The 27,161-nt window shown below is 37.8% G+C and overlaps 1 protein-coding gene across 4 annotated transcripts; it reads left to right on the forward strand.

The window, feature by feature from the left end:
- The first annotated feature begins 19,474 nt into the window (after positions 1–19,474).
- On the forward strand, positions 19,475–26,725 carry LOC133874890 (G-type lectin S-receptor-like serine/threonine-protein kinase At4g27290). 4 transcript variants are annotated; one of them, XM_062312777.1, is made up of 9 exons: positions 19,475–19,946; positions 20,149–21,510; positions 22,003–22,137; positions 22,384–22,541; positions 22,610–22,820; positions 22,944–23,181; positions 23,249–23,399; positions 23,620–23,912; positions 26,377–26,725. In XM_062312777.1, exons 2-9 carry the CDS (start codon positions 20,232–20,234, stop codon positions 26,390–26,392), a joined length of 2,481 nt encoding a protein of 826 aa, XP_062168761.1. In that variant the 5' UTR covers positions 19,475–19,946; positions 20,149–20,231; the 3' UTR covers positions 26,393–26,725. The 4 variants fall into 4 exon arrangements, with proteins under 4 accessions (XP_062168761.1, XP_062168760.1, XP_062168762.1 ...); XM_062312776.1 differs by having other exon boundaries at positions 19,475–21,510; XM_062312778.1 differs by having other exon boundaries at positions 19,475–21,510; positions 23,620–23,670.
- Positions 26,726–27,161: the final 436 nt, after the last annotated feature.

Below are 27,161 nucleotides of genomic sequence, written 5' to 3' on the forward strand. Positions count from 1 at the left end.
CCTTGCAATTTTTTTCTTATTTTTTTTCCTAAAAGAAAAAAAGATAAGTATTATAGAAATTTTAACAGGATTTAACAAAAAATTTAACGGAATGTTGAAATTGAAAAAAAAAAAAATTAAAAGATAGATATACTAAATTGACATTTTTTAAAGTTTGTAAGTGAAATTTTCCCTCAAACAATTAAAAGACGTAAACAAAAGTTTGTTAACAAACAGAGCCTTGCTTTGTTTGTGGACTGCTTTAACCATCTTGGGCAAGAAATGTTTCCCTCTAGAGAGTCCTAGGGCTATCCCTTGAACTTGCTTTCATCTTAGTACGGTTATTTCTTTCTATTATCTTGGTTTGATTTCTTCATACTTTGCCCCTAAATCTTATCTTGAAAGAAAAAAAAAAGTTACCTGTAAAAGCCCGGTAACGTACATTCTGAGAAAAAAAAATTACAGATTACTCTAAAAAAAATCAAAACTTCCTTTTCATTACAGCAAGAGGAGCAACTCTAAATATTAAATAATTAAAAAATAATGTATAAGAAATCATCAAAATTATCAACAAAACAAATAACTGTAAATTAAACAAATAATTTAGAAGAAATCATTTAATCTAACTTCTATTAATGCACAAAGGGGGCTGCTTTAAGGCAAAACAATGGTGAGCCATGAATCTATCTATTCCCGATGGGTCCTCCAATGACATGAAGGAAACTGTACCACTGATGTTTGTATTCAGTCTGGCGTCTGTTACAGTGAAACTTCTCCTTGCATATTGCAAAGGCCATGCGCCAGACAGCACCTCTACTCTGATCCTTTCTAGGATGTTGTTATCAGCCCTACATGCACCTATAATAGGATCAAGAGGACATATCTGTAGAACTGCCAATAAGAGCCACCTGCATTAATCAAGGACAGAAACCACTTCTTAAGATTCCAATAGTAATTACCAAAAAAAAAAAAAAGAAGGAGAAACCCAACTTCCACTGCCTACATTTTGTTAGAAGTCTAGAATTTTGCATATAATATATGGAAAGGTACAAAAAATTGCTTGGCAAGGACACAAAAATGTGGTACCTCTAATATCTATCAAAAAAAGATATCTTATGGACTCTCGTCATCTGAACTAGAATTCTCTATCCGTCGATCTGTAATTGCTGGAAAAAGCCGCTGATAGAGATCAGGAGACTGGCGGGTATCAGATGAAGCCGCCACTGTAGGAGCCTCTTTTATCTGTGTCTTTGCTGGCCTCTTTGGTGTGTCTCTCACCTGTTTACATACCTTATCCAACATTATCAAGAAATCCCTTACTATGACAAACAAGCGTAAACCCTCGTCCTTCCCTGCTTTCCCATGAAAGTAATCACCAGCGCTCTTCACCAAAGCCATGATTTTCTTTTCTTCCTCCAGGAGATACGTGACATCAATCTCAGCATTCTCCACAAAACTTTTCAGTGTTTGGTGGAATCCACTATCTTCCCCTATACTCTTCATCATGTCTGAATTCAGGAAGTCACGGGTTTTAATCAGTTGATGGCCAAGTTTTGCAACAGTTCCTGTTAAGCTGTCCGTATCAATATTCGCTGCTTTCTTAACATTCTCAAGTTCATTGCCCAAACCGGAAACCACCTGAATGAAAAATTCTTCTTTGATATATTGGAATTGCTTGAAAATACAATGAAGGTATGAGAGGCTTTATATACACAGCCTTACATGATTTAGAGAAGGAAAAAATAATAACAACCTATGGAACAGTATCAATTACATTAACACAATATTGACAGCGTGATCTTCTAGCATAATTTGATTTTTGAACTTTCCATTCAGATATGTGATCTTTCCTTTCTGCAGAGAATTGTATCTTGAATAGCACGCAGGTCTTGGTAATGTAACTTGGAGCACACGGTTAGTTCCATAACAGAGTTGTGCTTCATATGTCTTGCCTAAACTGGTTGATTTCTTTCTATCTTGGACTGCTAGGCTAGTTGTCATTCGCTGAGCTGAATCTTGCATATATTTTCTAGCGTAATATATGGGAGCCGCATCCATATATGGTCCAATGTGACCTGCAGTATTGTGTGCATATTCTGCAGCACAATACTCGACTATTGATATGGGAAGTGTGGCCGTGAGTGCCATGTGGGCTACTGGGTGTATGTCTTCTATTGGATGCTTGTCATCTCTAAAAGGTGTTATGTGGGCTGCTGCATGCATGCCATCTACTAAGTGCGTGGCAGCTCTAGAAGGTTGGTTAACAGCCCCCACTACAAAAAATACACAATTGGACATGTGTCTACAGTACCAGTTACTGTAGACACGCGTCCAATTTGTGTCTAATTGTACCATCTTCACAATTGGACGCGTGTATTTAATACTCGTGTCCAAATGGACACGTGTATTATTTTTTGTTCGTAAATATTTGCGTAGTTAACGAATACGTTATTAACTATTGGTTTGTGTAATATGATTTTGTACTGTTTTTGGGTAAAATAAATATTGCGTTATTTGTGGTCAGAAATAATAAAACTTGAAAAAAAAAATTAATAAACCCAAAAAAATTTTAAAAAACAATAACAAAATTAAATTGAAAAAAAATTTCAAATTGAATTTTTTATTTAATTATTTAATTGTATTTTTAATTTAATTTAAAAATACAATTAAATAATTAAATAAAAAATTCAATTTGGAATTTTTTTTTTTAAAAAAAATCGGTTTGACACGTGTATTGAGATACACGTGTCAAATCTGACACGTGTATTCAAATACATGTGTCAAAATGTGCAGTTAATGACTTCCACATCTGACACGCGTCTCACGCGTGTCAAAATGCACGTGGCAAACCGTTTGACATGTGTACAGTGTCGTACACGTGTCAAAATGCACGTGGCAATTCGTAGTGATTTTTGTAGTGCTCCCTCAAGCTGATAGGGGGTGGAACCACCAGAAGCTTGGACTTAAGAAAGTGGAACTGGGCAGAGGATAAGCCTTTGGTAAAAACATCAGCCACTTGATCAAGGGTGGAGATGAACTTGATGAGAATGTCATGATTGAGGACCATCTCACGAACAAGGTGATAGTCGACCTCAATGTGTTTAGTCCTGGCATGAAAAACAGGATTAGAAGCTAAGGCAAGAGCACTAATGTTATCACACCATAAAACCGGAGCAACAGAGAGAGGGATGCATAGTTCTTTGAAGAGCATCCGAAGCCAGAAAAGCTCAGCTGTAGTAGTGGAGAGAGAACAGTATTCGGCTTCGGTGCTAGAACAGGAAACAATTGCCTGCTTTTTGGCACTCCAAGAGATGAGACAATCTCCTAAGAACACTGCAAAACCAGTAGTGGAGCGGCGATCATCCGAACACCCAGCCCAGTCAAAGTCACAGAAGGCATTTAATTGAAGATGACCTTTGGTATAGTAAAGACCATGATCAGGAGAACCGCGAAGATATCGTAACACTCTCTTAGCAGCAACCCAATGTGTCGAAGAAGGAGCATGGAGATGCTGACATAGTTGATTAACAGAGTAAGCAATTTCTGGCCGAGTGAGAGTGCAGTATTGGAGTGCTCCCACAACTTGTCTGTACACAGTGGGATCAGGCAAAGGACTACCAACATACCGGGAAAGTTTGGAGCCAGAGGGACATGGGGACTTGGCAGGTTTAGCTCCACTCATGTTGGTCTTGTGAAGCAATTCGGTGATGTATTTAGTTTGGCAGAGATGAAGGCCATTAGAGCTGCGAGTAACTTGAATACCAAGAAAAAAATGTAAGGGTCCCAAGTCCTTCAAGGGAAATTCACCTTGCAATTTGGCAATAAGAGCGGAGAGGACATGTGAATGAGTGCCTGTAAGAATAATGTCGTCGACATACACCAAGAGATAGAGCTGAACCACTCCTGAGCAGAAAATGAAGAGAGAAGTATCAACCAATGAAGCAGTGAAACCAAGACCAAGAAGAAAAGTGGAGGGTCGAGTGAACCAAGCCCGTGGGGCTTGTTTTAAGCCATAGAGTGCTCTGTGTAATCTGCAGACAAAATCAGGGTGATGTTTGTCACGGAAGCCTTGAGGTTGCTCCATATAAACTTCTTCAACCAAGTGACCCTGCAAAAAAGCATTAGAGACATCGAGTTGCCGGATCTCCCAATCAAAATGAGCGGCCAAAGTTAAGATAACCCGAATAGTGGAAGGCTTGATTACAGGGCTGAAAGTTTCTGTGTAATCAATGCCACTGCGTTGGTCAAAGCCCTTAGCAACTAGGCGTGCCTTAAACATTTCCACAGTACCATCAGCATGTTTCTTAATCTGGTAGACCCACTTATTTCTAATAATGTTATGGTGGAGAGGTCTAGGGCATAATGTCCAAGTCCCATTACTGATCAAGGCATCAAACTCAAGCTGCATAGCAGCCTGCCATTTCGGGTCAGTGGCAGCTTTACTATAGGAAGTAGGTTCTGTCTCAAGGTGCTGGGAGAGGCACATGTGGTAATCAGGAAAAGACTTGGGTTGAAGGGAACCAGTGAGAGACCGAGTGACCATTGAGTGAGGAGGTAGGAGTGGAACTGATGGAGGAGGAGGGATGGAAGTGGTGGGAGATGGAGAGCTGGGTTGTAAGGAAATTGAAGAAGAATGCGGCAAACAAGGGTCAGCCAGAGAGGGTGCAGTTGGAGACAACACAGGGGAGGGAGAGGCTGCATGAGGCTGAGGTATATGAGGGGTAGGAGTAGCTGGTGGCTGAGATCTGGAAGGACTAGAGGTGGCAATTGGTGGGGAGATGGGAGGTGAACTCGGTGCTGCAGGGGATGGGGATACAGGGGAAAAATTTGATGCTGTCTGTGGTAGATTAAGAACAGGTAAAATGAAAGGAGCATCGTTTTGTGCACATACCTTGGAGGGAAGGAGAGAAACAGCTTGGTCCTTTGCAGGAAAGGAATCTTCATCAAAGACAACATGCCTAGACAAGTACACCTTGTTAGTAACAGGGTCCAAACATTTATAACCAGCATGATGGTAGCCTAAAAAAATACATGGTTTGGAACGGTATTCTAATTTATGTAGGTCATAAGGTCTGAGAAGGGGATAACAAAGACAACCAAAGACACGAAGTTCTTGATAGTTGGGTTCTCGGTTGTATAATTTGAAGAAAGGAGAGGAGAATTGAAGTGTGGGAGTAGGCAGCTGATTGATAACATGAACAGCAGTAAGGAAAGCATCCACCCAATATTTATTGGACAAATGAGAGTGAGCCAAGAGGGTCAAACCAGTTTCAAGAATATGTCTGAGTTTCCTTTCAGCAAGTCCATTTTGTTGGGAAGTGTGGGGGCAGGATTTTCTGTGGAGAATGCCATTTTTGGTAAGAAAGGACTGAAAGTGGTTAGAGGTGTATTCTCCACCCCCATCCGATTGAAGTTGCTTGATTTTAGAAGAGAATTGGTTTTCAACCAAAAGTTTAAATTTAACAAAACTGTCAAACACCTCTGATTTGTTATAGAGAGGGTATATCCATGTATAACGGGAAAAATCATCAATGAAAATTACATGGTACTTGCAGCCACTAATAGAAGTAACAGGAGAAGTCCAAACATCAGAATGAATTAAGTCTAGAGGTTGAAGAGAGACACGAGTAGAATAAGGAAAAGGTTGCCTTTTGCCCTTGCCTAATTGGCAAGAATTACAAGCAGAAGTTTTATTAAAGTTAAATTCAGAAACAGGAAGATGTCTATCCTTGACAACACGGTGAACAATGTCCAAGGAAGGATGTCCTAATCTAAAATGCCACATTAAAGATGTGGTCCTTATTCCTAACAAAGCAGTAAATGTCTTGGTGCCTTTGTGAAGATTCCCTCCAAACCGCAATGGATATAGACCATTTTCACTCTTCTCTTCCAGCAGTGTGACGTGTGTCCTCAAGTCCTTAACAAAATAGTGAGAAGAGGTTAGTATAAAATAGCTAGAGTTATCTAGGCAGAATTTTTGAATTGAAAGTAGATTGGCAGAAGCTTGGGGACAATGTAAAATATTATTAAGTTGAAAGGAAGAAGTGGGGGTGTGGATGAGAGAGGAACCGGTGCTTTCGATAGTAAGGCCAATGCCATTGCCCACTGCAACCTCATCATTGTGTTGGGAAGGCTGTTGGATGTGCAGATTCTCCAAAGCATTGGTGATATGAGCATTTGCACCACTATCCGCAAGCCATTGAGGTTCTTCATATGCAGCATTGGTGTGAGCAACCATTGCTGCCAATTGTGCAGGAGGGTTTCTTCCTTGAAATGCATAATCCATTCGATGGTAGCAGTCTATGGCCAGATGACTGGTTTTCCCACAAATTTGGCAGGGGACCCTTGTATTGTTGGTGAAGAAATTGCCAGGAGGTGTAGGCAGGAGGCCCGAATTTGGTGTTCTGGCAGTGCTACTTAGACTTGTCTGCTGATTGGGTTGAGAATATTGCTGCTGCTGGGAGAATTGAGTGCCATGGTTGTGGTGATTGTAAGGTTGAGGACCCCGACTGTATTGATGATAAGGTGGTCTTGCTGAAAAGCCATGGCTTGGCCTTGGATGGTAGGATCTTGGTGCATATCTTGCTGGTGGGTACATAGGCCCTTTGCCCTTGGAAAGCTGAGGATTGGTAGGTCGTTGTGCAGTCAAGGCAAAGGTTGCACTGTCGGTGGCTTTGGTTTGCTGTTGGTTGAGCAGCATTTCATGGCTGAGCAGCTCATCTTGGAAGTCATCAAAGCTGATTTGATGCTCTCGGGTAGCAAAGGAATATGTGGTGATAAAGCTGGTAAATGGAGAATTCAAACCATTAAGAATGAAAGAAATCAATTCTTCATCAAGGATAGGAGTACCTGCGGCAACAAGTTGGTCTGCCAAGCTCTTGGCAGTTTGCAGAAAATCAGAACAAGTCTTTTGGCCTTGAGACAGAGTCTGTAATTGCTTCTTAAGATGAGAGATCCTGGATTTGGATTAGGAGGCAAAGTGGGTTGCCAGGGCTGTCCATGCCTGTTTGGAGGTATGCAGCCCATAGACAGTGGCCAAAACACTTTCTGTGAGAGAAGAAGTGATTACATTGAGAAGATACTGATCCTTCTTGGTCCAGATAGTGAATTCTGGATTGAGGACTTCCTTTTGTTCATCATTTGTTATGAACTTCTGAGGGCACGGTTCTGATCCGTCAACGATACCCAGCAGATCGTGGTGACGCAGTATAGGTAGGATTTGTGTCAACCACATGAGGTAATTATTGTTATCAAGTTTGAGAGAGGCATTTTGATTTGCAGTAGGAAGATTGAAGGGAGGAAAAGCAGGGGTTAGGTTTGAGGATGATGAAGCCATATGTAGGATCGGCAGAAGTTTGGCGTGTGCCTAAGAATGCTCTGATACCATGAAAAATTCTTCTTTGATATATTGGAATTGCTTGAAAATACAATGAAGGTATGAGAGGCTTTATATACACAGCCTTACATGATTTAGAGAAGGAAAAAATAATGACAACCTATGGAACAGTGTCAATTACATTAACACAATATTGACAGCGTGATCTTCTAGCATAATTGATTTTTGAACTTTCCATTCAGATATGTGATCTTTCCTTTCTGTAGAGAATTGTATCTTGAATAGCACGCAGGTCTTGGTAATCTAACTTGGAGCACAGGGTTAGTTCCATAACAGAGTTGTGCTTCATATGTCTTGCCTAAACTGGTTGATTTCTTTCTATCTTGGACTGCTAGGCTAGTTGTCATTCGCTGAGCTGAATCTTGCATATATTTTCTAGCGTAATATATGGGAGCCGCATCCATATATGGTCCAATATGATCTGCAGTATTGTGTGCATATTCTGCAGCACAATACTCGGCTGTTGATATGGGAAGTATGGCCGTGAGTGCCATGTGGGCTACTGGGTGTATGTCTTCTATTGGATGCTCGTCATCTCTAAAAGATGTCATGTGGGCTGCTGCATGCATGCCATCTACTGAGTGTGTGGCAGCTCTAGAAGGTTGGTTAACACTGAAGACCTAGGCTGCGATAGTGCTCTTCTGTGTCATGGGAAGTTTCCTCGAGCAGATCATCTGATTTGATGCTGGAGGAGTTTGTTTTGTGAATTAAAGGTTTGTAATATGTGCCTAATATTCAAAATTTTGGGCCTTGTTCAAGTTCTTGAGTTGGCTGGAAATGCAGCTCGGGACAACAAGAAGACCAGGATTGTACCGCGCCACATCCAGCTGGCAATACGGAATGACGAGGAGCTGAGCAAGCTTCTCGGTGACATGACGATTGCTAATGGTGGTGTCATGCCCAACATCCACAACTTGCTACTGCCAAAGAAAACCGGTTCCTCCAAGGCCTCTGGTGTAGACAATGACTCTTAGATTGAAGCGAAAGAGTTAGGAACTGCGGAGTTCTACTTGTTGGGATGGGATTGAATGCCTTTTCTTTAATGTGGTTTATAGTTTTTAGTTAGGTTTTGATTCTCTGTGTTTGTGGGGGTTGTAGTTAGGGTTTCAGGCGGTAGTGAATGTGAATATAATCATCTTCTACTAGATATAGAAGAGATTGTTGAATTTTATTTTTATCTTTCTTTCTGGATTGATAGCTAATGACATTGATGTGACGTTTAAATTCGTAACACTTTCTTGTTCTTGTTTCATGTGAACCTGAGTAAGCCTTTGCTATTTCAGAAAGTGGTTAATTGGATCTTGTTTTTGGGGGTATGATGGGATGATGGTGTTTTGCAGTTTTGTGGTTCTAGTGGAAACTCCAGCATTCAAGAGAGAATTTGAGAGAGCCGTGGTCGAGAAATTGAATGGAAATCTAGTACTGTAACTACTGTTAGATGTGCATTTGATTGCATGGTTTGTTTGCACATCACAACATACTATGGTTTTTCTTCTTTTGTCCTAAGTCCTATATTGTGAAACGAGGAGAGTGGAGGTTTGTTTATTGAGAAATGGTTCTTTTTCCTCTTCCTTCTCCATTCAACTCTTTGCAAATGTATTATTGAATCTATGAGATTTTTATGACTTTGTGAGATTTACATGGGGAGGACCAGGGGAAGGCTGTGAAGCATGTCACTTATTTATTACCAACTTAGAGCATTTTGTAGTGGGTTAACTCACTTTGAATATATAATAGGAAACCAAAGCAAAAGAAAACCCTTCCAATGGATTCTCTAAACCCAACACTAGAATACATTTGTGAATAGTGTCACACCTCATGTGGCGTGATATTTTTTACAAACTTATTATTATTTTATTTATTTTTCTCTTTTCTTTTTGGGAACCTCTACTTTTTTATTCTTTCCTTTTGCCTGCCTTTTCTCTTTGGCTTTCTTCTTTCTCTTGTGTGTCCTTGCGTCTCCCTCTCTTTGTATCACCGCTAGTTGTTGCATGGGCGGGTTGGTGGCTTTTGCTTGTGTGTCTCAGTTGAACTCAAAAAACGAATTGTTGAGAGGAACCGGCGGAGTCCCAACAACGAGTTAATGGAAACCATGGGATCGAATTGATTGATAGGTGGGGGGGTTAAACTCAAAGAGCATGCTTTGGAGCCATGTAGACATATCGCACCCGAAGACAAAGATGAGGGAGAGGCAGATTCTGGTGTTTTAGTGGAAACCATCCTCCTTGTGGTCCTTCTCAGCCTGATCCAATTGATATGTAAACTCACTGTGAAACCTAGCGACCCCGTTTCAGATTGGGATTTGGGAGGATGGGTATGGGTTGTCAATTTTCTAGAAGTTTTTGAGTTGGGGCGTATGGGTTTTGGGTTGCCGATCTTTTGGAGGTTGCCGGTTGTCTGGTGCGATGGTGATGCCATTATAGTTGCTGGTTGTGTGTAGTCTGTGTGGTGTGTCTATGTGATAATTTTGGTTGATTCTGGTTGGTTGATAAAGGTGTGGTGAAGTACCGTGGGTTGATTTTGATCTTGAAAGTGCAGGTTGTTTGGTTAATAAAATGCCTGTAAGATGATTTCAGGTTTGTGGAGAGGAGTGGATATGAGGTTTTAACAAAAATAATAAAAAAAGTTTTTTAAAAATGATTATTTTAATAAAATAAATATAAATTTAAATAATTGGTTGAATGATAATTTTAAAGGTGGTTATTTAAACTAGCAAAAAGTGGATTTTAGTTATATCAAATAGATTGAAATTTTAATCATCTGTTGTAGATGCTCTTAGGAAGCGGGGAACTTGAGAACTTCAATTGGCATCCATCCATAAAGAGGGAGCGTAAGATTTTGAATGGATGGCATTTCGAAATCAGGGAGGGATGCCTAAGACAAAAAACATTGGCCGCTGGTGGTGGGGGAAATGAATGGGATGGATTTGGTGTAGGTGTTTTGTAAAAAAATTTACAACATATTTACGTTCAAGATTTAATTTTAAGTTTTTTTTTTTTTTTTTTTTTTTTTTTTTTTTTTTTTTTTTTTTTTTTTTTTTTTTTTTTAAGAGAGAATGGAATTAAATTTAAATTGTTGGAAAAACTCAAAAAGGAAAAGAAAAAAAAAATTGCTGTAAATTTTTTTACGGCATTTCATCTAATCCGAATGTGGGGATCGACCATATATAGCATGAGCTTGATTCACTTTCAAATGCGGACCCGGAGTTTTAATATAGCAGATCGATCACCTGATTCCAACATTTACTCTACCTTAACTATCGTATTAAGTTGGGAATTCAATTTTCCAATTCAATGAAAATAACCTGAAGATTCATGGTGTAGTTGCCTCCAATAAGAGAATTAGATCAGCTTCCCTTGGATAGGAAAGTGAAAGGCATTTAAATAGAGAAGGGTCGTTTTAGGAGTGGTTCTGTTTTCAATAGAGGTAAAATTATAAAAATTAAAAATTAAAATGACAATTTTGCCTCTCTTTAAATAAGGAACTGCTCCTCTCCATTTCGTTGATCTTTATAATCCTATTTCCATTTAAATGTTCTTTCAAATAAAGGGTAGGAGAAAGAAAGAAAAGAAGGGAAATATAAAAAGTTCTTTTTTTTTTTTAATAAAATAATGGATATGGAAGCAAAAATTCTACCTATTTAGGTAGAACTTTTAGTTCTCATGGATTTTCCTTATTCTAGAGAAGGACAAGGTTTACATGATTTTTTTTTAGAGGTAGCGTTTTTGCTAAATATAATCTCTCCAATTTCTATTTGAAGACCATTTTGTTGTTAATGAAGAAGGGGAGAAAATATTGGCAAATTGCGGTACGGTGTTCCAAGTTCGATCTCCTACCCTAAGTGGAAAAAAGAAAAGAAAAGAAAAAAGGAAAAAGAAAAAAGATTTTATTACCAAAGCTAAATCAAATGTACAAATGATTTTATTATCAAAGTGTTACGGTCTACATCTTATGGCAGAAGAAGTCTTGTAGTAGCAATACTCTTTTAATTTAAAATAAGAATGTATAATTTCATTAGGAGTTTAAGACTAGAATAGCTTAGAATAAGTTATCTTTATTGATAATGTTAGAATTAAAATTAGATTATGATTTAAATGTGACAATCATTATTGATAACATTAGAAGTGGTTTATTCTAGTTAGTCTTTTATTTTTACCATGCATTGTAAGTGTCTATTTAAAGACACCATAAGTTCATTAATAAAAGTAAGCAAAGCAAAGATTATTATTTATCAGTTCCAGAGTTGATTTGGGAGGTGTTAGGGTTCCTCGAACTACCTTTATTCTATCCATTATGTGCTTAAGAAATTAAGCCCATAACAACTTGGTATCAGAGCCGCGTTGCAATTACGGACCAAGCCAACTATTTCTATCACGCTCTACAAAGAATCATGGGCAAAATTTAACTGGTGAAAATATCAATTTTTCAAGCAATGGAGAGATGAAATTGCAACATGTCGCCGCCAGCTGGAAAAATCCTTCCAATCTTCACCAAACATTTCCAACAACCACAACAAATCCATTAATCCACGTGATTCAACCCCCCTAAAACTCATTAGTTTTGAAAATCCAACATTGCCTGCAACCCAAACACCACAAATCCACCAAAAACCCACCATCCCCATCAAAGATCACAAATTCATTAGACCCCAACGCACTCAGCATCTTAGCCGTACCACCCCAGTCGCACCTTCGTAAATCTCGCAAGCACCGCCACAGTTCCTGTAGCGCCACCACATCAGTTTTGTCTCAGTAGCACCCACATTCAAGTTTCAATCTTTAAGGTTTCATGTTTTGTGGTTCATGAAAAGGAAGAAAAAGAATTTTGCCCTATTTGATTTGTTCAAGAAGCGAAAAAAGAAAATATTACGACCTTGAGGACAAGGTCAATTTAAGGAGAAATGAGTGTTACGGTCTATATCTTATGACAGAAGAAGTCTTGTAGTAGCAATACTCTTTTAATTTAAAATAAGAATGTATAATTTCATTAGGAGTTTAAGACTAGAATAGCTTAGAATAAGTTATCTTTATTGATAACATTAGAATTAAAATTAGATTATGATTTAAATGTTACAATCATTATTGATAACATTAAAAGTGGTTTATTCTAGTTAGTCTTTTACTTTTACTATGCATTGTAAGTGTTTATTTAAAGACACCATAAGTTCATTAATAAAAGTAAGCAAAACAAAGATTATTATTAATCAGCTTCAGAGTTGATTTGGGAGGTGTTAGGGTTCCTCGAATTGCCCTTATTGTATCCGTTATGTGCTTAAGAAATTATTTCCATAACACAAAGCTTATCTTTAATTATCTTTAGATCGAAGCAGAGTCATCTCTTGGATTCTCATCACCACCACTACCTTCACCACCAATCTTATCCTTTATCTTTTTCTCCTCCTCCTGAGAGACACCGTCGTTAGCAGAGTTCTCGAATGGACGTTTTGCTGGCATTCCCAAAGGATTATGGAGAGAATCAAAGTTCTTTGCAGTCAGAGTAATCTTGGGCTTCAAATTAAAGACCCTTCTGGAAATGAATTCTTCTTCATCAAAAGAAGTGGCTCCTTCTTCATGATCATCTGAACTGAGAAGACCCATGCTGGCAAGAACGGCGTGAGCAACTTCCTTCTGTGGGGCTGAGCTCATAGCAGCATGTGGTTTCAGGCCGGGGCTGTTTCTTGCGATGGAAGTTTTCTGAGCAGAAGGTGGTAGAATGGCTACCATTCTTTCATCTCCTCCTCCTCCTCCTGGTGGTTCTTGAGAGGGTTCTTGGAGGTTCTGATCTTCTTCTTCGTGTGCCAAGTTTTCTTGTAATGGAGATGTTTGGCTTTGGTTTAACATTTTTCAGTATGAGAGCGAGTCAAAGACAGAACGGGAGAAAATGGAGTTGGTTTTATAGTCGAGATTAAATCTTTCATATATCATGGTTTATATGTTTAGTGCATTATATATATAGAGTCACGTACTTTTAAATATCGTGATATTATCTATATTACTAGATATAATAAATCAAAATTTTGACAGCCTCTTAATTTTAAGTGAAATTGAAATAAAATAAAGCACAAGTGCATCATTTGAATCTCACAAACTACCAAAGAATGCTAAAAAGACTTCTTTTGTCAAAATATCTTTACCATGTGTCATATATACAATTAAAAAATAATAAAAAATTTAAAATTCAAAGAAAAATTAAAATATTCAAAAATAAAAGATAAACAAACAATGAAGGGGTGGCAAAGAATTACACATGCTTTTATTTTCGCTCTTGAGTGCACACTTAATAAGGTAGTAGTGAGAAATTAATATTAGATCTAAAATTTAATAATAATTTTTACTGTTAAGTTAGAAAGTATATAGGTAAGAGTATGAGAGTCCTAATGTGTATAACATTTCTCCCATTGAAACGGTATGTGTCAGAAAAGCTCCAATGTCACTTTTGATGGGCCAAACTTTCGAGCAGAGCGACCTCCAAAAGGTTGTATGGGTTTTTTTTAGGCTTTGCTGGTTTTAATGGGCTTTGCCAAGCTTATTTATAAGTATCATGGAAACAAACTGAGGGAAATCAAGTGTGCTTTTTATGAGGAGTTGTTGAGTCAATTTCATTATTTGGGCCTACCGTTGGGTATTTTGTCAATCTTTTGTCTTTTTAATCCTTGGCAATCATATACATGGTCTAATGGGCGTAGAGGAGCTGCTCTGACTCGAGAACGTCTTGATAGAGCGATAGCTAATGCTGATTGGAGTAGTTATTTTAATGCTTCAGAAGTCTATGTGTTGCCCCGTTTAGCTTCAGACCATCATCCGCTCCTTTTATCCTGTTCAAGAAATCGGGAGGTGAAGTGGAAGAAGCACAGATCCTTTAGATATGAGGCAGGTTGGGCAAAGCAGAAGGAACATGGGGAGTTGATTAGGAGAGCTTGGTTTTCTAGACCCCTTCAGGGTGATCATTGGCAGACGATACGGGGTAATCTGAAACGATATCAAAAATCTTTACAACATTGGGTGAGGAAGGAAGGGATGCTTACGGAGGTAAAAATTAAGGAGGTGTCCCAAAAGCTGTGTGATGTCCAAATGAATGAGTCGGCACCTAAAAGTGATGAGGAGTCAAGTCTCCAATCTGAATTACATTCCTTGCTTGAACAGGAAGAAATTAAATGGAAGCAAAGAGCCAGGGAGGAGTGGCTCAAGTCTGGGGACCGAAACACAAAATTCTTCCATGCTTGTGCCAATCAAAAAAGCCGGAGGAAACAGATCTTGAGAATTGTGGATAAAGATGGTAGAACCTGTAGTTCTCAAGGTGATATTGAGAAAGCTTTTAGTTGGTATTTCAAAGACCTGTTTTCTACTGGGGCTAGTCTGGAAGTGGATCGTAGTCTGGTGGCTGTCGAAAGGAAGGTCACTCCTCAAATGAATGAAAGATTGGTGGCAGAATTCAATATGGAGGAAATCACTCAAGCTTTGTCTCAAATGGACCCTTTAAAGGCTCCGGGACCGGACGGTTTCCCAGCTGTGTTCTATCAGAAAAATTGGCTTACTGTTCAAAATGAGGTATGCTCTGCTATTTTACATTTTTTCAACACTGGGGTTTTAGATGCTAATATCAATAAAACCTATATTGCCCTTATTCCAAAAAAAGGCTCTCCTGAAAATGTTACAGACTTTAGGCCTGTTAGCCTTTGCAATGTCATTTATAAACTCATATCAAAAGTTTTGGCAAATAGGCTTAAACCAATTCTACCTCATATTATTTCTCCTACTCAAAGTGCTTTTATCCCTGGAAGACTAATTACTGATAATGTTTTAGCTGCTTATGAAACAATGCACACCATGCATTCTCGAATGGGGAGTAAGACTGGTTTTATGGGACTCAAGTTGGACCTAAGTAAAGCTTATGACCGGGTAGAATGGAGCTTTTTGGAGGCAGTTTTGCTGAAGATGGGTTTTGCTGTCAAATGGGTGCAGCTTGTTATGACTTGTGTATCTACAGTGCAGTATGCTGTTTTGGTTAATGGCAACCCGGGAGAACCTTTTAGCCCATCCAGGGGACTCCGCCAGGGTGACCCGATCTCCCCTTATCTCTTTCTCTTTTGTCCTGAGGTGCTAAGTTCGTTACTCTCACAAGCGGAGTCTAAGGGTATTATTTTAGGGGTACCCACTTCACCTAAAGGCCCAAAAATCAGCCACCTCTTCTTTGCTGATGACTGCATTATCTTTTGCAAATCAAATCATGTGGAATGGAGGCGAATTTTGAGAATCTTGGGAATTTTTTAGGAAGGGTCTGGCCAAAAGGTTAATCTGTTGAAGTCCTCCATATTTTTCAGTAAGAATACTTCTCAAGATAGAAGAAATGAGATCCTTCACCTATCGGGTTTGACTGAAACAAAAAGGTTTGATACCTATTTAGGCTTGCCTACTTTGATTGGGAAGTCTAAAGTCCAAGCTTTCAAAAGTATTAAGGATAGGGTGGGTCAGAAACTTACCAACTGGAAAGTAAAATTCCTTTCCAAAGCTGGCAAAGAAGTGCTTCTAAAGGCTGTGGTTCAGGCGATTCCTTCATATAGCATGAGTGTGTTCTTGCTGCCTGCTTCTTTATGTAAGGATCTTAATCGCTTGATGCAAAAATTTTGGTGGAAGAATGGGGCCAATTCTTCAGGCATTCATTGGATGAGCTGGGAAAAATTGGGGAGAGCTAAAAGGATTGGTGGATTAGGCTTTCGGGACCTCCTTTGCTTCAATAAAGCCCTTCTTGCTAAGCAGGGTTGGAGACTTTGCCAAAATCCTAGCTCTCTCACGGGCAGCATTCTAAGAGCTAAATACTTCCCACATTCTTCTTTTTTGGAGGCATCTTTAGGTCGTCGCCCTTCCTACGCATGGAGAAGTATCTTTTCAGCCCGTGATTTATTGAAACAGGGACTAGTTTGGAGAGTTGGTAATGGTGAAAGCATTAATATTTGGGGGGATAGATGGTTACCCTCTCCAATCACCTATACGGTTCAGTCAACTCCTGTGTTGTCCTTCCAAGCAAACCGAGTTCAGACCCTTATTGACAGGGAGTCTAAAGGCTGGAATGTTCCTTTGCTGCAAGCTATTTTTGTCCCAGAGGAAGCTAGAGTGATAGCTTTATTTCCTCTTAGCCCCCACATGCCACCGGATCGCCTTATTTGGTTAGGCTTTAAAAATGGGACTTTTTCTGTAAAGAGTGCTTACCATTTAGGCCTTGAGATCATAGAGAGAGACAAAGGTCAAACATCCCAAGCTGAGAAGGGTACGAATGTTTGGAGTAGTATTTGGAATCTTCAAGTTCCAAACCCGATCAAAATGTTTTTGTGGCGTGCTTGTAATGATATCCTCCCCACTAGAAAGAATCTATTTAAAAGAAGGGTGATTGATGATGACAAATGTCCTTGGTGTAACCTAGAAGAGGAAACTAAGGCCCATGCCATTTGGTTCTGTCCGGCTGCAAAGGATGTGTGGAATGCAGGCCTTTCGATTTTCCACAAATGTGCTTTTGTCGAACATTCCTTTAAGAATATCTTTCAATTATGTTTGGGCCGTTTTAGCAGGGAAGAGATGGACTATTTTGCAGCTATTGCTAGGCGGATTTGGCAAAGGCGTAATGAGATGCTTTTTGAGGGTGTTGTTGATCATCCAAACAAGTCTTATACAAATGCTGTTGCTATGGTGGATGACTTCAATCGCTGTCTCAGAGGTGTTGAAGAAGCGAATCAGCCCCTGGAGGTTGAGGTTCGGGGCCCTTGTTGCTGGATGAAACCTCCAGAAGGTACTATCAAAGTCAATTTCGATGCTGCTATAAACAAGAACTCAGGTCTGTTGGGGTTGGGTGTGATTGCTAGGGACTGCATGGGTTATGTGCTGGGAGCAAAAAGACTGTCCAAACACATGGTTATTGATGCCCATCCTGCTGAGCTAATGGCAGCCTCATATGCTGTCTCTTTTTGCTGGAAGCTGGTTTTTTCCATGTAATTTTTGAAGGAGACGCTTTGAACGTCATTAGAGAGGTGAACTCTAATCCTCCTTGGTGAACTCTAATCCTCCTTATTCTTCTAAAGATGGCCATTTTATTGAAGGAATCAAACAGGAGGTGCTTAAGCTTAACTCTTATTCTTTTGTCCATGTGCCTAGAGCTTTAAATGAGGCAGCCCATACACTTGCTAAATCTGCAGCTTTCAACTTCTGTGATGATGTTTGGCTGGAAGAGGTTCCTCCTTGTATTGTTGATATTGTAACTAGGGAGCAGAGATCCTCTTAGGTTCTGTTGTTGATGTTATTTGGGATCTCCTCTGTCTTTGTTTTAGCCAGTTTTACTGGCCCTGGTTTTAGGGGGTTTTTAACCTCCCTCTCTGTACTGGCCTTGTGGCCTTTTTAGTTGATTTCAGTAGCAGATGCTACATGTTCCAAAAAGAAAAAGAAAAAAAAAAAGAAATAGATTAGTTCAATATTCAATATAAAACTACGAAATACTTGATACAAGTAAATTGTCAGAACTGTTCAACCATAAGAAAACTAAATACTTGATATAAGTAAACTACTAAATGCCTTATAATCCCAATTGATTGTAAAAACTGAATTCGCAATGCCCAATATTGACTTGAGCATCGAAGGCTCTCTCGGCCCATATATATACCAATTTCAATTTTTTTTTTTTTTTTTCTATTTTGTAGGAATTCTATTTGAAAATAGGCTTCAGCAATCTCACTCTCGTAGAAAACAAAAATTTCTCATAAATTTTCTTTAACTCTCTTGTAGTCATGCAGTTTAGAAGATTGAGAATTGTTGTATTTATTACAAACATTATTTCTTTCTTAAAGTATTGAAAACATATTACTGTTTCTCAAAATGTTTATGAGTTTTTATGAAGAAAAAAAAAATCAATTTTAATAATTTGGTCTTAAAGTGTTTTGACCGTTTATTTTTTTCTTCTTAAAGAATTATGACGATTAGTCATAAAATCTCAAAATATAACCGTTGAGTGTTTACAAATCATTAAAGCTTGCTTTAACCGTTTGGTGATTAAAATGCATTAATATTTTAAATGTTTTTTTTTTATTAGTCATTAATCCCATTGATTTGATTTTCACCTTTTGTGACCGTTTTACAAATTTGGCTTTATGTTGTTTTATCGTTTGGCCATTATCAAGTTTTATTACTCTTTATTTATAATAGATATGATTGTTTTGTCATTGATTCACCCTCATAATCCTTTGAAAGTAAACACTCATTTTGTTTTATAAAAAAAACAAATCTTCTTCAATAAAAAGTGGGTGAATGTACGTATTACACTGTTGCATAGAAATTGTTTCTTTTGTTTTTTCAATATCAAACAGTGTTGAAAAAACCTTTGTTTTTCAAGTGATAAAGCTATTTGGTACATTATTAGCTTTTCTACAAGAGAAAATATTTTGAAGTTCTCAGTCTACTTTGATCAAAGGGTTGTTTTATTTGATCTTCGTTCTTGGAAGTGTGTCCTTCACAAAGATAGATGCTATAGTCTAATCTTGGGAGGTTGCGTATCAAGAGATCCGATCACACCGAGTTATACACTCTGGAAGGCACGAATCAACCTTTAAGGACAACGCTATTGCGTAATTCTATAGCATTGTGAGATCTTTTTTTACTTTATTTTTAATCTCTTGTATTGTATTATATTTTATTATTATTACTTCGGATTGATATGGTCTATTATCAACAATAATATTGTCAACAAATTATTTGTGTAACGATTATTTATTTAATTATAAATTTTTATATTAACATTATTTTATTTCAATAAAAATTTTGCGCACGTGCCAAAATTATTTCCAATAAAAATTGTGTAGATGGCTCAAGAGTGGCGGCTGAAAAAAAACATGAACGAGTAAAAAAGACGTGTGAAATAGCAATTAGCAAGGATAAGCAAAAGGCGTCACCCAGAAAAATCAGTCGAAAATGAGTCGATGGGCTTACGAGTCACATCACATAGGCCCCGTTTGGAAATAAGGTGATTAAACTTAATCAAACTCTGACCAGTGAATTGTCGTTCATCTTAATCAAACTGTGTTCGTCTTAACTTTATTAATTATTGCAGAAGTTGGTAGTTTTTGCCATTGTTTTTGAATAAAAACGACTTGGAAAAACCGTGAGCTTAGTCTATACATACCTTTTCTCACAAGCTTCCGACGACAGTGATCTCTCAGATACTTAGAATGGCTCAATTGCCAACCAAGAGGCTCTGTTCTATGCATTTCAATGGAAAGCTTCCTTTTAGTTTTTGGAGCTCAAATGAATGAACTTGCAACTGGTTTGCGTCTTTGCAAGATAGCGGTGTCAGAGCCTTGTGGGTGGCGCGTGGCGAGACTTGTAGGCTGAAGGAGATTTGTGGTGATATGGGGTTAGTAGTGCCATGGTGCGACCAATTGATGGGGTTGTCTCATTCTTCAATAGGGGATTTTTGACGCATTGCGGGTGAAATTCCTCTCAAGAAGGTGTGTTTTGGGCTGTTCCTTTTCTCACCATCTCCATATTATTTTAAGCTTCTTCAACAGCCATCAATCATCTTTTCTCACGAGTCACAGGTAACTCTAGCTTTCATCTTGATTCTGTTTCATTGAATTCAAGACTCTGTTTTTTTCATCTCAGCAACATGTGCTTTTTATGGATTAACCATTCCTTAAGAAAGCAAAGCAATTGATTTGATTATCTTGGCTTCACATTGTTAAATCCATGAAGCTTTATGCATTAGAAAATCAATAAGAACTCCTGAATTCAAATTTGCAGAAAAACAAAATAGATTGAAGGGTAGAGTCCGAAGAAATAAGCTTCACGTTGTTAAATCTTGACTTCTATTCGTTAGAAAATCAATGGAAGCCTTTGCCCATCTTTTTGTCTACTCTTTCTTATTCTCCTCCCTCTTTAGAACCTCCATTACACAAGACACTATTACTCCAACTCACTCAATCAGAGACGGTGACACTTTAGTTTCGGCTGCCCAATCATTTCAATTGGGATTCTTCAGTCCAGGCAATTCCAAAAGTCGATATGTGGGAATTTGGTACATGCTATCTTCCGATATAGTTGTATGGGTAGCCAACAGAGACGCTCCGCTTAACGATCACTCTGGAGTTTTAAAGGTCACTGATGATGGAATTCTTGTGCTTCTTAATAGCACCAATAGTATTGTTTGGTCAACGAATACCTCAAGAACCGCTGAAAATCCAGTTGCACAGCTCTTCGACACCGGTAATCTTGTTGTGAAAGATAGAAATGATGACGACCCATATAACTTTTTGTGGCAGAATTTTGATTATCCTTGTGACACACTCCTACCGGAAATGAAGCTTGGATGGAATTTAGTAACTGGTCTAGATATATTTTTATCATCTTGGAAGAGCACGGATGATCCTGCTCCAGGTGAGTATTCAATACTGATAGATCCTCGTGGGCTTCCGCAACTGTTCTTCATGAAGGGAGATTCAATAAAAGCTAGAGCAGGGTCATGGAATGGCCTTCTTTTTACAGGTCAATGGTTGGGTCATGGTGTAAGACCGAATCCAGTATTTGAGTATGAATTCGTGTTGAATGAGAAGGAGGTCTATTACAAGTACAAACTCCTAAACAGTTCTGTTTTCGCAAGATATGGGGTAAACCCATTAGGCATTGTACAGCGATTCAATTGGGTGGATCGAACACATAGTTGGGAACTTTTCTTTACATCCCAGTCAGATCAGTGTGAAAATTATGCCTTATGCGGAGCATATGCTACCTGTAACATCAACAACTCTCCTATATGTGCATGCTTGGAAGGATTCTTACCCAAGTCTCCAAAAGATTGGGATTCAGGAGATTGGCATGATGGGTGTGTTCGAAGGGCTTCTTTGAAATATGATGATGGAGATGGATTCCGGAAGCGCACAGGGGTGAAATTGCCCGACACATCTTCTTCCTGGTATAACAAGAGCATGACCCTCAAGGAATGCGAAGGAATGTGTTTGAAAAATAGCTCCTGCACAGCATATGCAAGTTTAGATGTCAGGTGGGGAGGAAGCGGTTGTGTGCTTTGGTTTGGTAGCCTAGTTGATATAATAGAATTCGCTAAGGGCGGACAAGACCTCTATATAAGGATGGCCATTTTAGAACTGGGTACGATCTCACTTCTATTTTTCTCTTTGGATTTTGCTGATTTTTTTTTTCTCTTATTTTAAATAAGAGGACATATGGACAACAATATCTGTTGGTTAATTTTCAATTGGTGATAGCAAGCTTATTATATGCTTGTTCATACTTTTTCTTTCATGTTTTCTGAAGTGGAGGGGGAGGAGGTTGCAGGTGATAACCAGCATTGATAGACACTAGTTGATATAAGAGAATGTTGCATATCATTGAAAGCTTGCTTCATAAGCTGATCATACAAACCAGAAGCTAGACAAATATTAATGCCAGGAAAACTACCTAGGAAGTGTTGTATGTGGTGGCGTTGATCTCAATTGCTTTATCCACCTCATGTGTACCCATTTTCCCTTCTAGACTATGGACAAAATAAAGTCTTTCTTTTCTTCAGCTATCCTTAGCGAAATGCATGTATAATATGACGAGTTATTCTCAAAATCACCTAACTCTATTTTGTTCTTTCAGATCATCTTGAGAAAAAGAGGTACTCCAACAAGAAGAAGCTAGTAGCAATTATCATCGGTTCAACATTTCTAGTCGTGGGAATGACAATAGTTGCACTGGTCTCATTCATATGGAAGAAGAAACTCAGAAACCAAGGTAGATTTCTAAGAAATGGACTATGATAATAATTGATTCATGATGGTAGATTTATAGCTGTTAACTCACCACTTATCGATTTATAAGAACGTGTAAATTTAAAAATTTAATCAAACGCTTTAACAATAACTAAGAAATTAAATAAATAGGTCATTCACGGAGAATGGATTAGGGGGTAAGTAATTTTCTTTTGATAAAAGAATTATCCAAGATTTTTTCATGCCCATGCATCTCTTGTTATTTTAGGAATGACAAAAAGAAGTCAGACGAAGGATCATGACAATGAAGGTGGGAAGGACGATATGGAGTTAAAGATATTTGATTTGGTTGAAATAGCTAACGCCACAGAAAATTTCTCAAAAAACAAGAAGCTGGGAGAAGGTGGCTTTGGACCTGTGTACAAGGTAAACAACAACACAACTAGTTGAGCTATATTTTTTATGTTCCAAAATACCGACTCTTTGATTTTTAGGGTACATTGCTTGAAGGGAGAGATATAGCTGTGAAGAGGCTTTCAAAGAATTCTGGACAAGGACTAAACGAGTTCAAAAATGAAGTTTTTTTGATTGCCAAACTGCAACACCGTAATCTTGTGAAGATTCTTGGTTGTTGCATTCACGAAGATGAAAACATGTTAATCTATGAATACATGCCCAACAAAAGCTTGGACTCCTTTATTTTTGGTTTGAACCTTGACCATAACTTAATCTAGAACATTCATGTTTAGTCTTATCTTTTTTCATTACTGAGATTGTTTGTTGAGAATTCAACTAGGTATATACTAACATGAATGTGAATTTGGACAGATCAAACAAAGAGTAAATTACTAGATTGGCATAAGCGCATCAGCATTATTCATGGTGTTGCTAAAGGGCTTCTTTATCTTCATGAAGACTCTAGATTGAGAATAATCCATAGAGATCTCAAAGCTAGCAATATCCTTCTAGATAACAATATGAATCCAAAAATTTCGGACTTTGGCTTGGCTAGATCATTTGGGGGAGATCAAATTGATTCCAAGACAAATAAGATTATCGGAACATTGTACGTATGCTTAAACTTCTTTTATAGGTTAAGTTTATCTGTTTTTAACTTCTTTTTCTCTGCACAGTGGTTATATGTCTCCCGAGTATGCGGTGCATGGACGGTACTCGGTAAAATCTGATGTATTTAGCTTTGGAGTTTTAGTATTGGAGACAATGAGTGGGAAGAAGAACAGTAGATTTTGTCACCCAGACCACCACCTTAATCTTCTTGGACATGTAAGCATAAAGAGTGGCAAATCCAACTAATTTTTTATTATTATTATTATTATTATTATTATTATTTTTCAATGAAAGAAACCTCTTATTAAAACCACAGATACTTGCAGTATAGAGGGTCACATGATGCTTATGTTATTCTGATGCTCTTTTAGTAGTTATGGGCCAATTTGAAGGCATGCAGTCCAACCCACAAAAATTTGGTTTTTATTTCTTTCAGGCATGGAAACTATGGATTGAAGATAGGCCAATGGAGCTGCTCGATGAATTGGTAGGTGACTTGTGTACTCTATCTAATGTATTACGACACATTCATGTGGGTCTATTATGTGTGCAACGAAAACCAGAAGATAGACCAAACATGTCGTCTGTGGTTCAAATGTTGAGTAGTGAGAGTTTATTGCCTAAGCCAAGACAGCCGGGTTTCTTTACGGATTCACAAACAAATCCTTCATCTAGCAAGCATGCAACTAGTTCAACAAACCAAATCACCATGACATTGTTGGAAGCACGGTAAATATCATCAAATTAAGAGCAAAAATAAAGATTCTTTTTTAATGTAATTTATGTAATAATGGTTTCAGCTCATTTGGCTGAACAAAAAAGGTCTGGAAGTGGCTACTCTTTAGGACAAATGGGTCAAAAAGATAAATAGCTTTGGCTTATTGCAACGCTGCTTCTACTGTATTCATGTTGTTTATTCATCTAGTGGATTAGTCTTTACACATAGGACTAATATCATGGGTTTCATAGTGTGTTCTTTGAATAATTTTAGAATTGATTCCTTCTATAATGCATACTATAAATTTAGGCCCCGTTTGTTTCGATGTAAAATATTTTTTAGAAAATGATTTTTGTATTTTTCAGTGTTTGGTACGACCAAAAATTTTGGTCAAACCAAAAACATTTTTGGTTGACCGAAAAAACCTCCTTTAAGCCACGTAAAATGATTTCCCCTTTTTTTTTTTTTTTTTTTAATTTATTTTATAATTTCCGCAAACCATTTTTCAAGTTTTAGCTTTTCTTTCTCAACCCATAGTACCCGACCTCCTTCTCGACACCACAACCTTCTCACACACACTCTCTTGTAGTTCATTCATCGTCGCCATTTCTGTTGGGTTTCTTGCATCTTAGGGACTCTCACCTCTCTCGCAGCTCATTCTCTTCAATTTCTCTCACTCTTTAATGATTTGTCTAAGGAATTGTTGTTGTAAACGCAGTAGAGATATGGAAATCTTTAGATCAATGTTTTTTGATGGTTCATATGCATGTTTGAATCTCTTTTTTGATGGTCTGTAGCCTTTATGATGTTCACTTGAACCATTTTCTCTATGATGGTCTGTTTTGGAGCAAATCAGAGCTTCTTGGACATGGGATCCATCTATTGGGGAGGTGTTGAATTGGGCATTTCTGATGTATGCTCGCAGCACAGATGTGTAGGAAGGGCTGCTTTGAGCATAGACTAATTTAGAGATTGGTCTGGGTGCTTGGTTTTCTTTGATAGGAATTGGACAAAGGTATCCTAGACTGAATCTGAGTCAGCCCATGAGGTAGGGATTTTTAGAAGAAGAAGCAAAGGAATTGTGATAGACACAAAAGGATTTATCAAGGAGGGTGATTTTCTCACTGGTATCTAACTGTTTTGGTTTGAAACAATTAATAAGAAGCAAAGCAATCCGCACATCTCATTCCACTTGCAAATTAAAATCCTCTAAACAATGTCTCGAATAGGAGTATGCTTGTCATTTTTTTGGGGGGGGCAAAACTTTGGGTATTATCATGTGTTTTAAATTAGGTTTGGCACTTGGCTTTTCTTGAGTCAACTCTCATTCTACTTACAATTTGCATTTTACTGTCATTGGTGGGCATGTGTTAGGACTTGTTGCATTTCTCTCTCTCTGTATTTGTGTTTGTGTGTGTCTCTGTTTGTCGTCTCCTGTCTTTTCTGGCTGTAGTTTAGTTTAGTTTGTTTTTTTTTTTTTTTTTTTTTTTTCCTTAGGTAAATAGCTGTAGTTTTAGGTTATTCATGACTAGTTGATTGGAATTGTAGTAATTTCTCAGGTTAGACTGCTTGTTGGTGTTCTAAAGGGGTTAGACTGCTTCTTTATCTTCAGTTAAAAGAATCCTATATGCAAAGTAATTGATGTAGTGCAAAGAAAAACAACTGAAATGGGGATATAATGGTGTTTGTTCTCTTATCTCTAGTATAATTGTAGCTTTTTAAAAAGAATCTGGGAAGGTGGAAATTTTCCTACTGACCCAGATTTCAATGTGTTTTGCTAGCAATTATTTACTTCTGTGTAGATTTAATTTAGCTATAGGTTGAATGTACTTCTAAATCCTTCTGCTCTAAACCTTTTCCTTAATTAGGTTTGATTAGGAAGATTCAGTATGGATTTACCTTTTCAGATCAGTCAGATTCATGGATTACCCATTTGTAGCTTTCACAATTGAGGAATACTTTATTGGGACTCTTCTTCTGGGGCTCAAGCCACCATTGATTTCCATCACTTGGGATATATGTGTCTTTGTTGCTAAGCTCTTTTAATTCAATTTAGAATTAAAAGAGAATTCATGACTTTAATTCTCTAGTCAACTCATGTATGACAGCTTGGAACCCAGGTTATGACTCATATTCTCCAAATTTGATTTGATTTGGTTAACATATCTGATTGATATTCCAAATTGTTGCCTTCCAGTGCCACTTCTGATGGATGGACAGCAATTCGCCAATATTTAGAAATAACTACTATGAAACTGTGTTGAGTTTGTAAGGATCAATTAGGATGTTTACAGGTACATAGAATGCTCTACTGCCAGTAGTTATAACATAGTCTTGGACCAAGCAGACCTGGTCTTGAGCTTTGCTAGATATGTCTTTAGCAATTTCAATGTTTTTTTGATCTTGCTTCTCTGCACAAACAATTTGGAGGAGCATGATATGAATTGAATTGTTTGACTATTGTTGTTATGCCAGCCCCTGCTTTGGATGAAGTATTCCATTTTTTCCCTTGCTCAAACTGCTACTTCCCTGTTTGGAATTACTTCATTGGGACAGAATGATTAAGGGTTTGTTCCTATGGAGGGTCTATTTGGGCTGGTGACTATCAAATGGCTCATGGATGGAGAAATGGTAGGGAAAGGAGGGTAAATTTTGCATATGAATGACCATTTCAAGATTTTTTTATTTTTTTTAATAAAAGATAAAAGAATAAAACCCTGCCTCAAGGCAATGTAACCTGAACTCTTGATGTTATGCCATTATGTACCCAGCAGGGCAGGTGATCCATTGAGTTGGGAAAAATCAGTTTTGTGAACCCTTTGAGTGTATACAGTGGCGGAGCCAGAATTTCAGTTTAGGGGGGTCAACATTTTTTTTTTATATAAAACAAAACTAAAGTTAATAAAAAATAAATATTAAAACTTCCAAAAAAAATTACACTGATTGCAAGTTGCACTCAGACAAGTCAGATCTCAGTTTTACAGTTTTGGTCGCGCGCACTAGTGTTTCATATATATATATAATAAAAGTAATGTTTTCTGGACAACAAATTTACACACTTTGTATAATAATACTAACTTGGAAATGATTTTTTTTTTAATTTTTTTATTGTGAAAATTATTTCCACGTCAGTTTTGTTGTACAAAATATGTACATTTGTTGTGGATGAAACATTACTATATATATATATATATATATATATATATATATATATATATATATATATATGCTTACCCATTTTTTTTTCTTTTTTTGAGTGA

Source organism: Alnus glutinosa, chromosome 8, assembly GCF_958979055.1.
Source record: "Alnus glutinosa chromosome 8, dhAlnGlut1.1, whole genome shotgun sequence".
Classification (NCBI taxonomy): domain Eukaryota; kingdom Viridiplantae; phylum Streptophyta; class Magnoliopsida; order Fagales; family Betulaceae; genus Alnus; species Alnus glutinosa.